This window comes from Lampris incognitus, chromosome 10 (genome assembly GCF_029633865.1).
Source record: "Lampris incognitus isolate fLamInc1 chromosome 10, fLamInc1.hap2, whole genome shotgun sequence".
In the NCBI taxonomy this organism is placed as follows: Eukaryota; Metazoa; Chordata; class Actinopteri; order Lampriformes; family Lampridae; genus Lampris; species Lampris incognitus.
The window spans coordinates 53,505,807-53,522,550 of NC_079220.1; the positions used below are offsets into that span (position 1 = coordinate 53,505,807).

General features: G+C 45.1%; 1 protein-coding gene across 1 annotated transcript in view; it reads left to right on the top strand.

Moving 5' to 3' along the window:
- The window catches only part of grid2ipa (glutamate receptor, ionotropic, delta 2 (Grid2) interacting protein, a), a 49,278-nt gene extending 34,220 nt beyond the window's left edge, over nucleotides 1–15,058 (top strand). The window contains exons 10-24 of the mRNA XM_056288461.1: nucleotides 4,666–4,830; nucleotides 5,682–5,788; nucleotides 5,925–6,072; nucleotides 6,762–7,093; nucleotides 7,427–8,662; nucleotides 9,044–9,928; nucleotides 10,076–10,163; nucleotides 10,830–10,919; nucleotides 11,246–11,442; nucleotides 11,654–11,809; nucleotides 12,193–12,279; nucleotides 14,141–14,270; nucleotides 14,474–14,592; nucleotides 14,723–14,887; nucleotides 14,978–15,058. Coding sequence (XP_056144436.1) covers nucleotides 4,666–4,830; nucleotides 5,682–5,788; nucleotides 5,925–6,072; nucleotides 6,762–7,093; nucleotides 7,427–8,662; nucleotides 9,044–9,928; nucleotides 10,076–10,163; nucleotides 10,830–10,919; nucleotides 11,246–11,442; nucleotides 11,654–11,809; nucleotides 12,193–12,279; nucleotides 14,141–14,270; nucleotides 14,474–14,592; nucleotides 14,723–14,887; nucleotides 14,978–15,058 — 3,986 coding nt within the window. The remainder of the gene's footprint in view (nucleotides 1–4,665; nucleotides 4,831–5,681; nucleotides 5,789–5,924; nucleotides 6,073–6,761; nucleotides 7,094–7,426; nucleotides 8,663–9,043; nucleotides 9,929–10,075; nucleotides 10,164–10,829; nucleotides 10,920–11,245; nucleotides 11,443–11,653; nucleotides 11,810–12,192; nucleotides 12,280–14,140; nucleotides 14,271–14,473; nucleotides 14,593–14,722; nucleotides 14,888–14,977) is intronic.
- Nucleotides 15,059–16,744: the final 1,686 nt, after the last annotated feature.

Here is a 16,744-nt window from a genome sequence, read left to right on the forward strand (position 1 = left end):
AGGAAGATTGGACTGTTAGTTTAAAAATAAGTGATGTACCAATAACCTTTAAAATTGACACGGGGGCTGACGCTACTGTTATCAACCAAGGGACATTTAAAAAGCTGAAGCCAAACATAAAACTGGGACCTCCTGACACATGCTTCATAAGCCCAGGTGGAAACATCAGCTGCATAGGACAGTTTCAAGCCACAACCAACTACAAGGAGAAACAATACTCCTTTCCAGTGTATGTGATCAAGGGGAGAGGCAGCTGTCTGCTGAGTCGTCCAGAGGCAGTGGAGATGGGTCTAGTGAAGCGGATGAATGAGGTCAGTGTAGTTTTCGGTTCAAGTGGACTGCTGAAAACAGACCCAGTGAAAATAGCTCTGGTGGAGGGTGCCCAGCCATACGCGGTGCATACAGCCAGACGGATACCGCTGCCACTTGTACCACTGGTTAAGAAAGAACTGCAGCGCATGGAAAATGAGGGCATTATTGAAAAAGTGACTCAGCCCACAGAATGGTGCGCCGCTATGGTGCCGGTGCTGAAACCGAACAAGAAAGAGGTTCGCTGCTGCGCTGACCTCAGGAGGCTGAATCGAGCGGTGAAACGTGAGAAATACGTGCTGCCCACTATGGAGGAAATAATGCCAAGGCTCGCAGGGTCAAAGTTCTTCACAACGTTGGATGCAGCAAGTGGGTTTTACCAGATCCCCTTTCATGAAGACAGCAGGGGGCTCACCACTTTCATCACCCCATTTGGGAGGTATGCTTTCTGCCGCCTTCCATTTGGTATAACGAGTGCTCCAGAGATTTTCCAGAGAAAGATGGCGGAAACTCTGACCGGGCTAGAGGGCACAGAGGTGTACATGGATGACATCCTTATACATGGAGAGACTGAGGAAATCCATGACCGGCGCCTAGCAGAGGCGCTGGGGGTCATTGAAACAGCAGGTCTCAAACTGAACCAAGCGAAATGCAAGTTCAAACAGAAACAAGTCCGCTTCCTTGGTCACATCATCAACGAGGCAGGCATCAGACATGACCCGGACAAAGTGGCCGGAATAGAGAACTTTCCTCAGCCCCAGAACGTGACGGAACTGAAGAGGTTCCTCGGGATGGTGAACTATTTGGCAAAATACGTCCCAGAGCTGTCCACTGTAGGTCAGCCGCTTTATGGACTGCTTAAAGCAACGACAGAGTGGCTGTGGGGACCTGCACAGAACACAGCATTCCAAGACCTTAAAGCAGCACTCGCCACCGCCCCGGTACTCACCTTTTATGACGTCACTAAGGCTACGGTGGTGTCAGCAGATGCCAGCAGCTACGGGCTGGGAGGCGTTCTGCTCCAGCAGCACGGGGAACACTGGAAGCCCGTGGCCTACTGCTCCCGACGGCTGAGTGACGCAGAGACAAGGTACGCACAGATCGAGAAAGAGTGCTTAGCCAGCGTCTGGGCATGTGAAAGGTTCGAGAAGTACTTGTTTGGGCTTGACAATTTCAGACTTGTCACCGATCATAAACCACTAGTGCCTCTCATGAACAGCAAAGACTTGGATAATGTGCCCATTAGGTGCCAGAGACTGTTAATGAGGCTGATGCGTTTCAATGCAGTGGCTGAATACGCACCTGGCAAAACTTTAGCTGTGGCTGATGCACTCTCCAGAGGCCCAGAGCAGCGCTACGGAGATGGTGCTTCTCATGATGATGTTGCAGCGCACATTGATGCCATCGTGTGCCAGGTGCCTGCCACACCTCAAAGGATGCAGGAGATAAAACAGAGCACGGATGGGGATCTGCAGCTCCAGACAGTGTTGGGCTTCATCAGACACGGCTGGCCTGAGTATGTCGATAAAGTGCCGGAGACAGTCAGAGACTTTTATCAGGTGAGAGGGGAGTTATCTGAGGTAGATGGTTTAGTCATCAGAGGCAGTCGTATCGTCATTCCCACAGAGATGAGGGAGGTGATCTTAGACAGAATACTCGACGGGCACCAGGGGATAGTTAAGTGCAGAGAGAGAGCTAGCCAGTCAGTGTGGTGGCCCAAAATGACAGAGCACATTACAACAAAGATACAGCAATGTCAATTCTGCAGAGAACACAAGAACACACAGAGAAAAGAGCCTTTAATGTCAAGTGAGCTCCCATCCAGACCATGGCAGAAAGTTGGCATAGACCTGTGTGAGTACAAAAAGCAAAACTACTTGATAGTGTCTGACTATTATTCCAGGTTTTTGGAGATCCTAAATCTACCAACAACTACTAGCAGTCAGGTTGTAGCTAGGCTGAAGGCTACATTTGCACGTTTTGGTATCCCTGAAATTGTAGTTAGTGATAATGGGCCACAGCTAGTTTCAGAAGAGATGAGGAGGTTCAGTGAGGATTATGATTTCATCCATGTGACTTCAAGCCCACACTACCCCCAGAGTAATGGACAGGCAGAGAGGGCTGTTCAGATAGCCAAAAGCATATTAAGGCAGGAAGACCCTCTCCTCGCCCTGTTGACATACAGAGCTACACCCTCTTCTTCCACTGGAGCCAGTCCAGCGGAATTGCTCATGGGTAGGAGACTCAGAACCACCTTACCCACATTGCAGCATAACCTGAAACCGGCCTGGCCTAAAGAGGAACTGATCAAAACCGCTGACGCCGCAGCCAAATCGAGGCAGGCTTTCTACTACAACCGCAGGAACGGCGTGCGGACACTGCGCCCACTGAACTCGGGTGACGCAGTACTCACCAAACCTGATGGACAGAAAACATGGACAATGCCAGCAGTTGTTCACAGTCAGAGCTCCACTCCCAGATCCTACATAGTGGAGACAGCTCAAGGTGAACATTACAGAAGGAACAGGCGCCACCTGTTGGCCACACCTAAAACACTCACCTTTGTCAGCAGGGATCCTGACCATGTCACTCCAGGGGAGAATGGAAACATGGATGAGTCCCGAGCAGCAGAAAGGCCAACTTCCACACCATATGTTACTCGCTCTGGCAGGGTGAGCAAGCCTGCAATCCGGCTGGATTTGTGAGGCGTATGGACTTGTGTACTGTGGGGGATTTTTTATTTTTTTTGTGAAAAGGGGGGTGATATACAGGTTAGAAAATCATCTTAGAGGGGGAGATGTAATGAATGAAAGGTCACGTGTTTAACTTGACCTACTCACGGGTGTACGTGCAGTGCGCGTGACGTATACAGGAAGTTAGAAGCGCATGTTATGAAGGTTGTATGTCGGATGAACGCTAGTAAAAGCTACACAGTTAAGAACCTACGAAGTCGGCTCGTTCTTGAATTATTCTTATGTCAGTAAGACAAGGCGTCTACGGACATTACATCATACATAAAAGCGTGGAATGTTTAAAGGGGGTTGACTTGAGTTGGCTGGTTTGTTCAGGCTTACCCACAAGGCCTTTGTGTGCCATAATTCACTGACCTGATAAAAACCCTGAAAGTCGAAGTATGGAAAGAAATCTATGTGTGTGAATGCGCCAGTGCATTTGTATGTATGTATGTGAGCATACACCAGGGGTCAGGAACCTTTTTGACTGGGAGAGCCATAAAAGCCAAATATTTCTAAATATATTTCATTGAGAGCCATATAGTATTTTTAACGTATAATAAATTAAATATGTCTTACTTTTAATGCGACTTCTGGTGCTGCATGGTTTTGCTGATGGCCTTGTAGTCTGGTTCATATGTGGTGAGGTTGAGCTTCATGCAGGCGTTGAGGCTTCCATCAGTTAAACGTGAGCGTAGGTTGGTCTTAATGTTCCTCATATGCGAGAATGACTGTTCACATGCATATGTAGAGCCAAACATGGTCAATACGGCAATACTCACACGCTGTGCTCCTGGCCACACGTCTGAGCGCAAAGCGCCTCCTGGTGCAGGATGCAATGAAAACTTAGGATGGCTCTCTTTTCATGTTCACGGAGAAGCGCTACAAATCCTTTGTTCTTCCCCAACATACAGGGTGCACCATCAGTACAGACAGAAATAAGTTTATCCATCGGTAGTTTTTTTTCTTTAGCAAACTCCATGAAAGACATGAATAAATCCTCTCCTCTTGTTGTCCCTTTCATTGGCAAAACAGCCAAGCTTTCCTCACGCAGTGTGTCACCTGCAGCATACCTGCAATGATACTGCACTGAGATAGATGGCTAACGTCTGTTGACTCATCTAACGCGAGAGAAAAGTATGTCCCGGCGTTTATGTCCTTAATTTGTGTTTCCTCGACTTGATTTGCCATCATGATGCTACGATCGTGCACAGTTCTTGCTGACAGGGGCATGTCTTTTATTCGTTTGATTATCTTGTCTTTATTTGGGAAGTCATCAAACAGTTCATTGGCCACATCAAGCATGAATGTTTTGGCATACTCGCCATCTGTGAATACATACACAATAGTCGGTACACACAGGAGCATTTTCGAATGACGTGCGTCTTGACGGGAAGGCATGTGAGTAAGAGTGTTAGGTTATATGCCGTGTATGGCGTGTGTAGAGAGGAGCTCGTGTGTGAGACCATGCACATGCCAATAAAGGGAATTGCACAGAAAGGCTGCAAGTCAACATGGGTGTCTCTGATCACTTCACTGATTCACTGGAGTCCAGTCAGGAACTGCAGCCGGCGTCATGTACGTACACCTCTTCTTCTGCTTCACAAGTATGTTTGCTTTCCAGCTCCTCCACCGCCGCCACCCCCTCCTCCTCCTCCTCCAGAGCTGGATGTTGCCCCTGAGCCCCATCGGCGTAGCAGCTCTATGAGAGTGACAGGGACCACATACAGGAGCAGTGTGAGGGGACGCAGCTCAGACGACCTGGTTATAGGCACACACCTGGGAATGGGTACAATGCTGGAGATCATCATCATCCATAATCATCACCATCATTTTCACCACCACCAGTCATGGTCATAGTCTTTGTTTTTGTACTGTTGCCATTGTCATTATTATTGTCATTTAGCCGAAATGGTTCTGTTACAGTTAAGAATTAATATCCCATTGCCGTTTTGTTGCTACCTGTCAATTTGTTCTACATGAACAATATGGCTGACATCAGCTCTTTCTGTATATGATTGTAATTGACTCTGGAAAAATAACAGTCATTTCAAAGCATGTTAAGGTTACAATCCTGAAGGTATACATGCACAAAAATGTCCTTTTATATTTTCTATGGCTGGTGCATTTCAAACAATAGATAATCACGATCAAAACCATCAAACACCAACGTCCAAACCATGAACACTTTTTTAGTTGTTCATTTAATGGTGGGCTAGGATTTTCCCTGTAAAAATGATATGGCACACACTGCTTCATGTTTTCACCATTGCAACCAAATGCAGAAGAAGGCAGGGAGTGGCAGGTTTGAAGACACAACTATATCGTGACTAGCAAGCAAATAAAAACAAGCTCTTGAAAGACCTCAACCAACATAACATCAGCAGCTAAAACTCAGGTTCAGCCAAAACCTTTTGCTTGGTGGTGGGTAAGGCGTTCATGCAGAAGCACTGACGACTTTGTTTCATTTCAAATAGATCGCTAGGATTTGGATTGCCAAAACACCAATATAGATCACTATAGCATCACTAGATGTCTGATAAACAAAAAGTGATCTTCAGGATTGTACCTTTAAGCATTTGGAGTAATGCCTTAGATTGGATTTGAGTAACTCTCCGGCTAATTGGGTATATGTTGTAGGTATCCGAGCAGATCCAGGGGCTGAGATGGGGATGAGGTTGACTCCGGGAGAGAGACAGTCAGGGGACGGTACTTCCCTCCCTGAGACTCCTAACAACCTCACAAATGTACATGCCTAGTAGGACTGCCATCACGGAAATAGATTTCGCAAGACTGTAACAAAAATCCTCAGCCTCATCTGTGGGCATCCACATGAAATTAATGAGTCTTATTTGGTGTCTTTGTACTTTTCTCCATTATCAGCTGTCAGCAGTGTATGCTGAACTGGAGAACATGTACTCATCCAAGAGGTCCAAGTCTCTGAAGAGTCGTCCCCCTCCTGCGCCGGAGAGTTTTCTGGAGCAAGAATCCCTCTCACGCACAGCTTCCCCCACTACACATGCAAACACAGGTAGTCAACAGTATCACTTTGTATCGACTCACTGAACTAAAACCAGAATTCAACTCAGAATTCAATACAATATATAAAATCAAAATTCAATACCACTTTGGTTACCTGATCAAGTCTAAGAGAGAAAAGGTGTGTGTTTGTGTGTGTGTGCTGGTGGGAGGGCTTAACAAAAGATTGAAAGACAAATATAGAATATTTAATGTTTGAAAGTTGCAACTGACCGTGTTAGAAGTTCCTGCAGAATTGATCGATCCCAAGGCAACCCCTACGTTTTGCCCCTAATGATTTTCCTTGGCTTTTTTAATTTGATATAATTTTGATTCTTTATGTTTCATACACTATTGCAGAAACATGGACTTTGCTCATTTTAACGTCTCTTCTTTGTGGCCCTCAAGTAACAAGGTTCTGAAGGAGGAGGTGTTGGTGGAACTAGAAAATGCCCATGTCAGTAAAGCATCTGTGCATGTTGGGTCAAAGCATCTGACCTCACCGAATCAATGAACTGATCAGAGACTGCCATGTTGACTGAAACAGAACCTTCTCGTGCAGTTCCCTTTATTCACAGATCATCGGCAATCACCAGATAGACACTAACATCTATTTTTTTCCATATGTGGCATAGTGTAATGGCAAGAGAGCGATTGCCTCATGTGAATTAGATGTTAATTAGATGTCCCTTCCTTCTCCAGCTAGCCATACGGGGCACCCATCCCCTATGACCTGGACAGAGCCCCTTCCGAGCCCCCCGACTGCCCAATTCTACCCCTCAGGGCTAACAAGCCAGACCAGTGGTGAGTCCAACCCTTACATCAGCCTGGACAGCCCGCCTCCATCACCCCCTGAGCCTCCTGACTATCCCCCTAGTCCTCCGGCCCAACGTAGCAGCAAGCGGCGCTACACCTTCTCTAAGCCACCACGCTCTGAAGACACAGATCGCTTCTTAGATGCACTGAGTGAGCAACTGGGACAGAAGGTAGCCATCGTTGATGACTTCCTGTCTCCTGAAAATGATTATGAGGAGGTAGGGCAGAATTCCATTGTGACAACCAATCAAATTAGGATTGGTATTTTCTATCTTTGTAAGATAAAATAGCTGATAAGCATAGTTATAAAGTCATTATGAAAATCATGTAGTAAATAATGTGGCTACAGAATCGGTTGTTCTGTCATCAGGTATTATTGTCATTGTAAATCAGAACAGTGCATTAGCACTTGAAAGGTTAATGTATTATTAGTTTATTATTACTCAGTAAATGGTACCATTCCAATAACTGATATAGTAGAGTACGTAAAGCAACAGCACAATTAATTCTGAGACAGATCCTTAATGAAATGTAATTGGTGGTAATGCTAGGATGTTGTCCAGATGAGCTTCCCAGACGAGGAGGACGAGGATGATGAAGAGGAGATGGGAGTCGATGAAGAAGAAAATGGGGGCTTTGTGGCACCGGAGCTCAGCAGCCCCAGTGATGTGCAGAGCAGCAGCGGAGAAGAAAATGCCTCCTCCCTTACTTACTCCTCCTCTTCTGACCACATTCCCCCACCTCCTATGACCCCGCCTCCACCCCCACCCATTCAGTTTAATGACCCACCCACCCCCCCTCCACCACCTGCACAACCTCAGCCACAACCACAGCAACAGCAGCCCCAGCTCAACTACACCCCTGAACACTCTCCAAGAACACATGTGCCCATACGGCGCAAATCTGGGCCCCCTCCTCCCCCTCCTCCACGCAGCAATCCACCTCTGAAACGGCAATCACTTCATAAAGTGCTGCCCACCAGAGAAGACCGGCATGCCCACGCCACCATACAGGAGCTCAAAGCATACCAAGAACAACAAGCCTTCCAGGAGAGACAAGCCTATGAGGAGCAGCAAGCCTATAAAGAGAGACAAGCATATGAGGAGCAGAAAGTTTATGAGGAACAACAAATATACCAAGAGCAGCAGGCCTACCGGGAACAACAAGTCTATCAGGAGAGACAAGCCTACAGAGAGCGACAGGCCTATGAAGAACAGAAAGCTTATGAAGAACAGAAAGCCTATGAAGAACAGAAAGCCTATGAAGAACAGAAAGCCTATGAAGAACAGAAGGCATATGAAGAACAGAGAGCCTTTGAAGAACAGAAAGCCTATGAAGAACAAAAGGCTTATCAAGAGCAACAAATGTACCAAAAGCAAAAAGCCTACCAGGAGCAAAAAGCTTATGAGGAACGCCAGGCCTACCAGGAGCAAAAAGTGTATCAAGAACAACAGATGCAACAGATCTACCAGAGCCACCAGTCCCTACCTGCCCATCCCTCCCAGCAGGCAGCACTCTCACCACACTCCCTTCAACAGCTTCCCCAATCACTGCCCTCGCTACCCTCCCCAGATTTGGCCCATCCCCATGCTAACCACCCTCTCTTTAAGATGCGCCAAGCACAGCAGCAACAAGCGCATCAGAGCATCCATCACCGACGTCAGTCTCGCTCAGCTCCGTCTCCTCATCAGGCTTCACACCAACAGACTGCCCACCCCAGCCAAAAGGGTCCGTACTCAGAGGGCATTTATCAAAGCCGCCAGAGCCTAAAACTTCAAGCACACCATGCCTCAGCTGAGATGCTCCAACAGATGCACCAAGCTCTGCATTGCTCTGCCGAGATGGTTCACCAAATGCACCAGACTCAGGCCCACCACGCCTCTGCTGAGATGCTCCATCAGATGCAGCAAGCCCAGGCTCACCACTCTTCAACAGAGATGCTCCATCAGATGCAGCAAGCCCAGGCTCACCACTCTTCGACAGAGATGCTCCATCAGATGCAGCAAGCCCAGGCTCACCATTCTTCGACAGAGATGCTGCACCAAATGCCCAAAACCCAAGCCCATCATTCCTCGACAGAGTTCCTGCACCAAGCCCATCAGATACACCCAGTGCAACCCCATCACTCTTCAAATGAGCTCCTTCATCAAGCTCACATGATGCAGCAGAGCCAACCTCACCACTCTTCCACTGAGCTGCTCCATCAAATACACAAAGTCCAAGCCCACCATTCCTCGACAGAGCTGCTCCATCAAGTCCAGCAGATGCACCAACCTAAGCCCCATCACTCCTCCACAGAGCTCCTGCATCAAGCCCACCAAGAGCCGGCCTCTCTACCAGTTCAGTTCAACCGGGAAACCCACTCATCGCATCAGAGCCGTAGGAGTCTCAAAGGTCATCACCAGATCCAAACATCGCCCCAAGGAAGACACCAAGAGCAGCAGACACACCAAGCACACCACCCTCAACCTGCCAAGCCCTCTCCCCAGAGACCCCATTCCATCCAGCAGACTCACCACCACTCCACCACCCCTCAGATCCACCATATTCACCACATGACACCACAGCCCCCACCGCAGGACTACCAGCATCAGATCCACCTCATCCACCCTCCTCAGAGTCAGCAGCCCCACAGGCCCCAACCCCTCCTCTCTACCTTCCAGCCCTTTCAGCCTCACCAGCCCACACTGTCCACTTTCCAGCCCCTGCCCCAACACCACCAGTCCCAGCACCAGGTCCAGCCTTCTGCACAAGCCACCCGTCCACAGTCCCAGCCCTCTCATCATCTGCTTCAGTCCCAAACCCAGCCACAATCCCAGTCCCACCATAAGCAGTCTCATGGCCAGAGTCAGCCCCAGTCCCTCCCCCACTCTCTATCTGACCCTATAGAGCACCTGGAGCCTCCTCCACCTCCACCTCCACCCCTTCCCCCACCCTGCTCCCCTCCTCCCCTTCCTAAACCCTCCCTCCAGAGGATGGAGTCCAACCACATGAGTGTGAAGAGATTACGCTGGGAGCAGGTGGAGAACTCTGAAGGCACTATCTGGGGACAGGTGAGCCAGGCTGGTAGTGTACTTAGGTGTAGAACATCAAAGAGTTTATATTCTGGTATTTAGAATATGCAGCTGAAAATTATACTGGTTTTCTTTCTAACCTGTGAATTGCGATGCACTTAACAGCTGGGTTTTCTTATTTTGTAGTTGGGGGCAAATTCTGACTATGACAAATTGAATGACATGGTGAAATATCTAGATCTGGAACTGCACTTTGGGACACAAAAAACCCCTGGTGAGTTTAAGTGGGTGTGTGCATGTCTTCAGTGCTCTGAATATGAGTGCTATAGGTGACTAGAAGCCAGCATGGTGAAAAGTCTCCACCATAGATTAATCGCTTTGTAAGGCCATGTTTACATATCCATTGTGAATACTTCTTTTGTGTGGAGGATGTCGTTGGTACTAGATGCTTAAATCAGCAGACCATATTATGAAAGACAAATGCATCACGGCCTTGGGGGTTTCATTGGCCCACTTACCAATGACAACATTGTCTTTCTAATTGCATTACCATCATGCATAATGGATCCTTGCATCCTTTGATCATATTTTAGCCATGGATAAGTAAACTAGCTCTTCTGGTTTTAGTTTTGTCTGATTCTTGATAGTCAGAGTTACTCTGCCTAACATCCCCGTCACCCTACTGAATCATATCTCAGCTCCTCTACTTTGGAATTGCTCAGAAGAATACACCCTTACAAAAATAAACCCCAAGTTATAGTTTTATTTATTTTCCTAGCACCCAAGTTACTCTTTCTGTGCCATTGGTGTCTTGTAATTTTGATGAATTAAGAGTTCAAACCAATGCTGTTGTTGAGCTCAGTGTAAGTTACTCTTGGTAAACATATCAACTAATCTCTCATGTAAAACTATTTGATAGCACTGTGCTGTGATGTGTTAGTGTCTGTTCCAGAGCCATCTCCTCAGTCGGAGACCTTCAAGAAGAAAGACGTGATTGAAATTCTCTCCCACAAGAAAGCCTATAACGCCTGTAAGTAAGAAAGTATAGTAGCTACAATGGCCAGCACACTCCCAACATAGTGTGCTGCTGATGTGAATGTAATTTTGGTCTTTCTATAAGCCAGAAAAGAAAATATAATGATTTTTTTGTGAAACATCTCACACTCAGCATCAACCATTGTTGTGCTTGCTTCATAGGATCATTGACCTGACCCTTCTGATATTACTTTCCCTTTGACCTCTCACCTCCCTCAATCTTCATCTACGTACTCTCATACATACACAAACACGTGTCTCACACACACACACACACACACACACACACACAAACATATCCCTTGACCCTTTAACCTCCAGCCATCCTGATAGCCCACCTGAAGCTGTCTCCGGGGGAACTGCGTCAGGTGTTGATGACCATGGCTACTGACAGGCTGGAGCCAGCTCACATCAAACAGCTGCTGCTGTACGCCCCCGATGCTGAGGAGGTGAAACAGTATGAACAGTACAAGCAAGACCCCAGCAAACTCAGCGAACCAGACCAGTTTGTATTGCAGGTACAGTCCTTGCAAAGTGTGGTGGGGCTTGGTGGATTGGAGGCAATATACACGTGTATACATGTATGAGTGTGTGTGCATGAGTGTTCGTACGTGCATACGTGCACATGTGTCTTTTTGGGGGAGGGGGGTACATTGTCTGTCCTCATGTATCTTTGTTTGTGTGTTGCCTGCTCATGTGTGTGTTATGTATGCGTATCTTCTCTTGCAGATGCTGTCAGTACCAGAGTATAAGACCCGTCTCCAGAGCCTCCACTTCAAGTGTACTCTTCAGGAGAAGACAGAGGAGCTGAAGGGAGGATATGACTGTATCTACAAGGCCTCCTTAGAGCTCAAGACCAGCAGGAAGCTGGCCAAGATACTAGAGGTAGCCCTCTGAAGCGTACTGTACAAGACAGTGCGTAGTGAATAAAAAAAATTCATTGCCATTTCCCAGGCTACCAGAGGAGGCAAGTTTTACAACTGTCTAATTCTGATAAGATTTTGTCCACAACAAATTGCCTCCCATGTGCAATGGAAGAAGTCATGTTTGGTATCAGATAAGGCCAGGGAAGGCGGAAACTCTGAAATATATTTCAGGGATCCATGTTGAGGTTGAAACCTTGAACTTTATTTGGAACTTTGTTGTATGAGCTACTATTACGGCTACTACTAGGACTACAAATAATACTGCTACCACTACCACTACTTCTACGATTGCTACTGTTGAATAGTTACAGCTTTGCTTCCTGTCTCTTCTGTTTTCATTAGTTTGTGTTGGCAATGGGAAACTACTTGAATAATGGCCAGCCTAAAACAAACAAGACTACTGGCTTCAAGATCAACTTCCTTACTGAGGTACATTAATAGACCATAATGTTGTCAAGGTTCAGGTACTCTACTTGAAGGACCCACCAAGGGAATTGTTTCAGTACACTTTGTGGGATTTTTTGTTGTTGTACAGAACATATATGAAACAGGCCTTGCCAGAACAGCATAAGTTAAATAGTTTATTGCTTTTTCCTGATTGACTAGCCAACAGTCTAGATTGTCATGGTGTCCATAGGTTTCCATTCCCTTCCTGCTTGCTCAAAGCACAACCATATAGATAGACAGAAAGGTAAGATATGGGTGAGGTGTTGTGAATTGGTTAATAATAAACTTTATTTGTACAGCGCTTTCGCTTTTCTAAACAGGGTTACAAAGTGCTTCACAGAACACAATAAAACAGTTGAAGATGACACAAAAAAAACATTGTAAGAGAATAAATTAAACAGCACTAACATATTAAACCATAAAATAAGAGCAAAAGGGAAGAAAGCAATTTTTTCATTGAAACAGTTACAAAAATAAATGAGGGTAAAAATAAAAACAGTATAGATAAATAAAAACAAATATCAAAACATATTTGTAAAAGCTTTCATAAAAAGAAACGTTTTAAGATGAGATTTTAAAGAAGCTAGACTGCTAGAGACTTGACTTGGTTTGTCTCAGTTCAATGGGAAGAGAGGTCCATAGTGTGGGGGATCTAACAGCAAAAGCCCGATCATCCTTTGTGACAAACCGTGACCTGGGAATAAACAGCAGGGCTCCATCTGCGGATCTTAATGGTCGAGAGGGCATATACCAGGTCAATAAATTTGAAATGTATGTTTAAGGCCTTAAAAATGAGCAATACATTTTTTAAAATCAATTCAAAATATAACAGGGAGCCAGTGAAGGGAGGCAAGCACAGGAGTGATATGGTCACGCCTTTTGTCTGTGAATGTTCTCATTCATCCAGGTCATGGTTATCCAAAGGAGTTGAATCAAGTGCAACTGGACTTGGTATATGTCACGCCTTTTTGTCCCGGTAATGAGCCGAGCAGCGGTGTTTTGTACCAACTTCAGACTAGAGGAAGCTCTTGCTGATACCCGAGTAAAGTATAGTCAAGCGGAGAATACATAAAAGCACGTACAACTTTTTGCAGATTGGCAGTTAATAAAAATGACCTAATTTTAGAGATTACCTTGAGCTGGGGAAAACATGATTGAATAACATGTTTGATTTGATTATCAAAACCGAGGTTAGCATCGAATTTTACCCCGAGATTCCTACAGCCTGCTTAAGACTACCTGACAACACCAAGATTAGTACCAAAAGGGCTGATGGAATTTTCGGGACCGAACGGAATGCCCTCAGACTTATCATCATTAAATTTATGAACATTTTTGAACATCCAGGATTTAATTTCAGAGAGGCAAGTTCCGAGATTTGCTAGGGCACTAGCATCTATGGGTTTTAGTGGCATTTATGTCATCAGCATAAAAATTGTAAAACATCATTATTTTGACTAACCTGGCCAAGAGGCAGCATGTATATAGAAAACAGAAGGGGCCAAGAACTAAGTCTTGAGGAACACCCCGACTCAACTGCGCCATCAAGGCAGTAATTACCCAGAACAACAGGGTAATGCCTAACCAACTTCACAAGACCACAAGCTGCCACATCAAAGATATTTAAAAAGATATTATCAAAATATGTAGTTTTTCCAAACCATTTATTATTGTTCTATCTTTTGGTACACACATTGATTATGTTCAGAGTCATAGTATGGTTATCTGACGGAAATCCAACTCTGATAGAAATGTTATCAAAGTTACATACATGTAGTTGGAAGCATGTGGGCTCAACTTCTCATCCAAACACATTAAATATCTCAATGTGAATAATCTACAGCTCAGTACCACTAAAACAGTGGATGGGAAGTCAACGTTTCTTCACATTCTGGTCAAGTCCTTATGTCAGCACTTTCCAGAAGTACTAGATTTTTCCAAGGACCTAACCATGGTTTTGCTCGCAGCCAAAGGTAAAAATTCTATATTTTATTTTCCATCATGCTGTCCATCTTTGACCAGTATTTCAGTGTCTTTCTGCAAAGCACTTTTTTCTCTTGCTGCAAAAACAATCTTCTCAATTATCAGTTAAAGGACAGTCAGTAGACGTCTTTCTCTTCTGTTATCTCTCTCTCTCTCTGACACATGCATGCTCATATTGTACACACAAATGTAGTGAACCAGAGGACTATCACGTCAGATCTGAATGACCTCCAAAAGACCATCCAGGAAATAAGGTCAGCCTGTCAAAAGATGCCAGCTACCGCTGAGGACCGTTTTGCCGCTGTCATGAGCGTATCCTTTACGAAAGACAAAGAGAGAGAGACAGAACAATGAAAATATGTCGGGGGGGGGTCCCCAAAAGGGGGGAGCCACAGGAGTAGATTTTGATGACTGTTGTGTTCCTTGACTTAAGTGTGTGTAGAACTTTCTTGAAAATAGCCACCCTGCGATCCAATCTCTGGAGTCACTCCAACAGCGAGCCATGGACGAATTCAACAAGACTGCGTCCTACTTTGGAGAGGACAGCAAAGCCACCAATACTGAGGCATTTTTTGGGATTTTCGCTGAGTTCTTGAGCAAGTTTGAGGTGAGCTTTGAGAAGAATGAATAGCTGGTTTATTTATAAAGTGTTAAGTTATTTGTCATGATTTTTTCTTTCTCAATGTGTTTTTCACAGAGAGCTCTCAGTGAACAGCAGGCTGCAGAAAATCCCAAGAGCCCAAGGAGTCCACGAATAGCCTCCCCACTGGCTTGGTAGCCCCCCCCCCCCACACACACACACACAAAACCATATATAAATATATACAAATATACAAGATACACATGCACGTACAACACCCTTGTGTGCACACACACAACTTTCAGTATGACGTGTACAGGTTTAAGCAAAAAAAAAGAAGTTTTAAAGTAGTTTTTTAAGTCAAGGGGCGGAAAATAATTTTCATTGAGGCAGAAATCAGCATCTGTTATAACTAGACAGTAAAATTCACTCAAATCAGATGGATAATTTTTAAAAAAATTTTTTTTACAATGGTCTACTGTATGAGTGTCAATATCAGAGCTTTGATTGGCATCCAGTACAGCTGCTAAGGCCTGTAATGGAGGATGACCTTGTTTGAACTCCGTGGTATCTCTGTTGTTTTAAAGAATGTTATTCAGTAATATCTAATCGCTTAAGTTTTTTCTTTTCAGAGCCTGAGATCAGGTCATTAATAAGTGTCCATAGGTATGGTATGACACTTCCATAAATAATAAATCTATATCTGTGCTATCCATGAATAAGACAAAAAAAAAATCTGTAATATGTTGTTATTATGATGTAGATATTCAGTTTGAATGATCGGTGATACAGTGAGGGTTTTAGAGGAAAACGAGAATGGCCATTTTTCCTGATAGTTTACATGTTCTGTATTTTTTTAAACCGCCCACCACCCTGAATGTAACATAAGTTCTTAACCGATCGACGAAATGTGTTTTCTTGAATGAATACTCATGCTACACCCACAATTCTGATGATGCGGTGTAAAGATGGACTGTTTCATGCCGCGGTGTCTGCACGCCTCCTTTTTTGTTGTGCTAATTGTGGCAGTTTTTCCAGATGGTACAGTGAATGTGTAAGGCTTTACCTCTCAGAGCTCCAGATGTGCACGTGTGTGTGTGTGTATGAAGGGGTGTGGGCGTGGGTGGGGGTTCGGTCGTGTCCTCTTTTAACCCGGTCTCAGACGTCTATGAGTGGTGCAGGATGAGAGGGGAATGATCTGGAGGATTAAACAGGCCTTGTGCAGTGTTCTGTTCAGTGTGTGCAGTATATGAATGTGACGCTGTGCTCCCTGCTTAGACATTACGCTCATCCACTGTAATACAAGTAGCGTGTAAATTCAGCACGAGCTCACATAAATACGTGAAATGACCACGACCTCTTAACACTCGCATTACGCGGCGGCGGCACGTAATGTGTTAAAATTACATGTCGGCACCACGGAAACAACGCCGTCGTGCTGGACACACAAATTCCCTGATTCAACAACATCATGCAATGAGCGGTGTTTAATATTTTCTAGTTACATTTTTATTTTATTGTTATTTTTATTGTCATTTCACTGGATTTGTTATTAGTTATGATTTTTTTTTTCCTCTAAGAACACTGAATTGTGTGTGATGTAACTCATCTTGATGTAATGAGGTCAGGGTTAGGGTTGTTAGAGAACAAAAAATTGTAACTAGAAAATATTAAACACGGCTCATCGCATGTTGAATCAGGGAATTCGTGTGCCCGGCACCACAAAGGATCCTAACTGACTTTCCGTTGGCATTGCTTCCGTGGTGCCACCGCGTGATGCGAGTGTTAAGACGTCGTGGTCATTTTACGTATTGCTGTGAGATCAGGTTGTGTAAATTGTACAGTACAAGTGTATATGAACTAAAGATTATGCAATAAGTCAAA